Genomic DNA, 5,586 nt, shown 5'->3' on the forward strand with positions numbered 1-5,586 from the left:
AACAGAAACAAGAGAAAGGAACTTGAACGTAAACAAAAACAAGAGAAAGAGGAACGGGAGCGTCAACACGCTTTGGAAATGAAGCGTCTCGAAATAGAGATGGAACGCGCTCGTAGTGGAGGTCAGGCACACAGTGCAGGAGAGCGGGTATTGTACAAAATGACTGACTTGATGCGGTCGTTTAAGACTGGAGAGGACATTGGTTTGTTCCTTGTTCACTTCGAGCGAACGTGCGAGCAGCAGGGGTTTTCTCGGGAAACATGGCCACGGCGCTTGCTCACTTTGTTGCCCGCTGAGGCGGCCGACGTAATCGCTCGCCTGAAGAAAGAGGAGGCAGAGGATTTTGATCATGTGAAGTCGAGTCTGCTAAAAAAGTACAGGCTGTCAGCGGAAGCGTTCCGCGGAACTTTCGCGAAACTGAGAAAGACAAAAATGAGTCGTATCCGGATTTCGCCTACAAACTTATGTCAAACATGCAGGAATGGCTCAAAGAGGAGAAGGCCTTTGGTAATCACGAGAAGGTTCTGCAGTGTTTCGGGCTGGAACAGTTTTATAGACGGTTACCGGAGAACGTTCGGTACTGGGTCTTGGACAGGCCAGACGTCAGTACGGTGACGAGAGCCGCCGAGCTAGCAGAGGAGTTTGTGACTCGTCGGGCTCGCGGAGCTAAGGACGGTCAAAAGAGTGAATTCGGCTCGAAGTTCGAGAGGCCGAAGTTCACGCCCATTAGAATAAAGGAGGGCAAACGTGGTGCGGACCAGAGTGAAAACAGTCCGTCCGAGCGCAAAGAGACGGCGGAAGCCGAACGCAGAAAGAGGTTCGAGGCAAGGCGGCCGCGCGCGTGTTATACTTGCCAGAAGCCGGGACACTTTTCGGCGCAGTGTCCCGAAGCGAAAACAAAGCTCGTGCTTTTGTCAGTATGCAGTGGCGACGAAAACATGAAGCTTCTCGAGCCGTACATACGAGACCTCGTTGTGAACGGGAAAGAGTGCCGAGTTCTTCGGGATTCTGCGGCGACGATGGATGTGGTTCACCCCTCGTACGTAGAACCCGATATGTTCACGGGCGAGTGCGCGTGGATCAAACAAGCCGTAGAAGCACACAGCGTGTGTTTGCCCGTAGCAAAAGTGCGTATTGAAGGACCTTTCGGCGCACTTGAGACAGAGGCCGCGGTGTCATCTATGCTCCCCCCTCAGTACCCGTACCTATTCTCAAACAGGTCCGATCAACTCTTGCGCGAAAAGGGACTTTTGTTTGGTGAGGCTAGTGTTCAGGCCTTAACTAGATCGAGAGCTCTGGAGCTAGCTGCAAAGGCGGTAGTTGCGGAGGCGACGCTGCCGAACAGTGAAAAAGGGTCGGAGATACAGCACACTGAGATTGAGAGCATATCTGCACTGTGTAGAAAGGAGCCTGAAACGTTGAAGGCATCGGATGTGCCAGAGAGAATGCCGGACACCGAAAAATTAGAGGAACTACCTGCAGACCTGCTCATCGCGCCTACGTCAGAGGGACTTAATAGGTTACTAGAAGTCCGCAGTTGTGATCTGATAGCAGAGCAAAAAAAGGACCGCAGCCTAGAGAATATCCGCTGCAATGTGAGAGAAGAGATCGCCCAGAAAAATGTCCGTTTTGTACAAAGAAGGGGGATCCTGTACCGCAAGTATCTCGACCGCAGGGGAGTTGAGTTCGATCAGCTCGTCGTGCCTCAGCGCTATCGTCAGGATTTGTTGCGCATGTCTCATGGAGGTTCGTGGTCCGGGCACCTAGGAGTTAAAAAGACTAAGGACCGCCTTTTGCAAGAATATTATTGGCCGGGGTGTTTCCGTGACGCAGAACTGTTCGTAAGGACATGTGACACCTGTCAGCGTGTGGGCAAACCTGGGGACAAAGCGCGAGCGCCGTTGAAGTTGGTGCCTATCATTACGGAGCCCTTTAGACGACTCGTTATTGACACGGTAGGACCACTGCCGGTAACGACCTCTGGCTACAAACACATTTTGACTGTGATCTGCCCAGCAACAAAGTTCCCCGAGGCCGTACCGCTTAAAGAGCTCAGCTCGGTTGAGATTGTTAATGCACTACTGTCCATATTCGCTCGGGTTGGTTTTCCTGCGGAAATCCAGTCAGACCAGGGCACGGTGTTTACAAGCGCTTTGACCACGGCCTTTCTAAAAAGGTGTGGAATAAAGCTTTTACATAGCTCCGTGTACCATCCCCAATCGAACTCCGTTGAGAAGCTCCACTCCGTCATGAAGCGGGTATTGAGAGCGTTGTGTTTTGAAAAGAAAACAGACTGGGAGCTATGCTTGCCTGCAGCGATGTTTGCATTGAGAACCGCGCCCCATGAGGCTACGGGGTTTTCGCCAGCTGAGCTTGTGTATGGTCGCACGCTGCGGTCTCCGCTACGCATGCTTCGAGAATCGTGGGAAGGCCGGGGCGACGACCCAGTCGTGGTGGAGTACGTACTGGGGCTGCTCGAACATTTAAAAAGGGCACAGGAGTTGTCAGGTGAAGCACTGAGAAAAGCCCAGCAGAGGGCCAAAGTTTATTATGATCGGACAGCAAGGGCCCGTCGTTTTGAGGTGGGCGACGACGTAATGATTTTACGGACATCGCTGAAAAACAGGCTCGATGTGCAGTGGGAGGGTCCGGCACGGATTGTGCAAAAACTGTCGGACGTTAACTACGTAGTGAACCTACCAGGAAAACGTAAAGTACAGCAGGTTTACCACTGTAATCTGCTCAAACCATATAGACAACGGGAAGCAGTGGTGTGTATGATGGTAAACGCTCCCGAAGAGCTTCCGGTCGAGCTTCCGGGATTGGGTTCAGTGACGAACAGGGAAGGCACTGAACAAGTAATTAGTGACTTGGTATTGAAAGCACCGCTATCGCCTGAGCAGAAAACCGAGCTGCACGAGCTCTTGCAAGAGTTTCGAGGTCAGTTCTCTGATAGGCCAGGTAGGACTTCCGTGCTTACTCATGACATAGAACTTAACTCGGCAGAGCCGGTACGGTCCAAGGCGTACCGGGTGCCGCCGCGCCAGCGCGATATTATGGAAGCTGAGGTAAAGAAAATGCTTGAGCTGGATGTTATTGAGGCTTGTGAGAGTGATTATACCTCCCCTTTGATTTTAGTGGAGGTACCGGGCAAGGACCCTCGTCCTTGCGTCGATTACCGCAAGCTTAATTCCATCACTAAGGATCAAATTTATCCGATTCCGAACATCGAGGAGCGCATCGAGAAAGTTAGTAACGCTCAGTTTATCTCCACACTAGACCTAGTCAGGGGTTACTGGCAGGTTCCCCTTACAGAGCAGGCTAGTAGATATGCGGCGTTCATTTCACCAATGGGAACATTCCGTCCTAAAGTTTTGAGTTTTGGTTTAAAGAATGCGCCGTACTGCTTTTCTAGCCTCATGGACAAAGTGTTGCGGGGACAGGAAGAGTTCGCTTTGCCGTATTTAGACGATGTAGCAATATTTTCCGCATCGTGGCCTGAGCATAAGGCACACTTGCGGGCAGTTTTAACCCGCCTGCGCGACGCGGGCTTGACGGTCAAGGCTCCTAAGTGCCAGTTGGCACAGGCCGAGGTTGTCTACCTCGGTCACGTGATTGGCCAGGGCCGTCGCCGCCCTTCGGAACTAAAGGTAACCGCGATACGAGACTTCCCGCAGCCGCGCACAAAGACTGATATCCGGTCTTTCTTGGGTGTCGCCGGCTACTATCAGAGGTACATCTCCAGGTATTCTGATATCGCGAGTCCCTTGACGGATGCTCTCAGGAAAACAGAGCCACAAACAGTCGCCTGGGACGAAAAAATGGAAACAGCCTTTAGCACCCTAAAGAGCGCTCTAACGAGTCAGCCTGTGCTACGATCGCCTGACTACTCTAAAGGTTTCGTGGTTCAGTGCGATGCTAGTGAGCGGGGCATGGGCGTTGTGTTGTGCCAGAAGGAAAATGGAGAAGAGGAGCACCCTGTCCTGTATGCTATTCGTAAGCTGACCAGCCGTGAGCAGGCGTACAGCGCCACCGAGAAAGAATGCGCGTGTCTCGTATGGGCCGTTCAGAAATTGTCGTGCTACCTTGCCGGCTCGAGGTTTATCATAGAGACGGATCATTGCCCTCTCCAATGGCTGCAGATAATCTCTTCCAAAAATGGCCGCCTCCTCCGCTGGAGCCTCGTATTGCAACAATATTCTTTTGAGGTGCGTTACAAAAAGGGGAGTCTCAACGGTAACGCCGATGGCTTGAGTCGAAGTCCCTAGCGCAAGAATCAGCCTCGAAGTTGCTGCTTACTGGTGTTTTTTTTCCTGATATAGGCTTTTGAACATATTGTTTTGCTTTTTTGTTTCAAAGTGAGACGGGTTTTGCAGTGTAATGTTCGGATTTGTGGACAATGAGTGCTGCTGGACTACTCCCAGGGATTAAAGGATTAAATGACTGAATAAGAGGGAAAGAGCCTGGCATTGCTTAGTGTGGATTGTGTCGTGCTTGCTGACTGACCGGTTGGGTTTTCGGCGTAGTTCTAACGCTAGCAGGGAACCGCTCATTTTGAAGTCACGTTGCAGTGCCCTTTGTGAACCTGAACGTGCGAAGGAAGACTTCGAGGTGCGCTGGGCTCAAGAAGCAACGAGAGATGACCGACTCCAGTTAAAAGCAGCCTCGAGCGACATCCCTCCAGACAGCGGATGCAGTCCCCTGTCCATCGGGATCTCCTTCTCCCGGCGGGGCAGTCTGTTACGTTTCGCCTTCATCGCGAGAAGAAAATCGGCGCGGTTGCAGCGGAATGCCGATGAGTCACGAAAGGCATGCGGGGTCAACGCCTGAATTAGCCACGGAAGCGGCGTCAGTCATCCACCCCGCATTTGGCCAGCCAGCTCTGCAGTACAGAAAGAAGTTAGCTGCCACGGTTCGCATTACTAGACATTCCAAGGGGCACATCAAGTTGACAGCAGCAGCCGTCTTCCAGGGAGAAGTGGTCATCGACCGTTTCCCCTACCCCGAGCACGTGCGACCACATGAAAGGCGCAGGAATGCTGTTCGAGAGCATTCCAGAATCTGCGCGACGCAGAGTGCATCCTTCTCTCCCAACACGTGACGGGGACGTGTTCCCTATTGAGTGTGTGTGTGTGTGGGTGCCACAGTGAACTTTCAGGACCCTCCTTTCCCGACAAGCCCGCCCCCATCTAGGGAGCCCAGGGACAAGGAAGGATATAAAACTCGGCGCCTTGGACGGCCGAGTAGCTCCTGACCATCTGAGCTCATCGTCTTGTAGCTTTGCTCCTTGTTTTGAGACTCTCTTACTGACACGTTCTCTCAGTTGCTGTTTGTATATATGTAAATTCCCATGTATAAAGTTCTTCTTCTTGTTTTTCCCTTAAACCTCGTCTCCGACCTTCCTCAACCCCTCTCCGGCACGACCATGCTACCTGATCTTTAATAAGCGCTATGCTCAAACGTTTGGCCCCCATGGCCTCTCAATTTTTGGCAGGGCGACCGCCTGTAATCTGTTTCTCGCCACTAAAATATAGTATGTACTGCAAATTATTCATTGCGCAAGACTTCCTTTCCAGCGTTTTCACA

The 5,586-nt window shown here is 51.9% G+C and overlaps 1 protein-coding gene across 1 annotated transcript; it reads left to right on the forward strand.

Moving 5' to 3' along the window:
* Positions 1 to 464: 464 nt before the first annotated feature.
* Positions 465 to 4,268, forward strand: LOC149338779 (uncharacterized). The gene is made up of 3 exons (XM_089550798.1): positions 465 to 1,746; positions 2,368 to 2,508; positions 3,526 to 4,268. Exons 1-3 carry the CDS (start codon positions 465 to 467, stop codon positions 4,266 to 4,268), a joined length of 2,166 nt encoding a protein of 721 aa, XP_089406924.1.
* Positions 4,269 to 5,586: the final 1,318 nt, after the last annotated feature.

The sequence above is a fragment of the Amblyomma mixtum genome, chromosome 6, assembly GCF_055824585.1.
Source record: "Amblyomma mixtum isolate Tamu chromosome 6, ASM5582458v1, whole genome shotgun sequence".
Lineage (NCBI taxonomy): Eukaryota > Metazoa > Arthropoda > Arachnida > Ixodida > Ixodidae > Amblyomma > Amblyomma mixtum.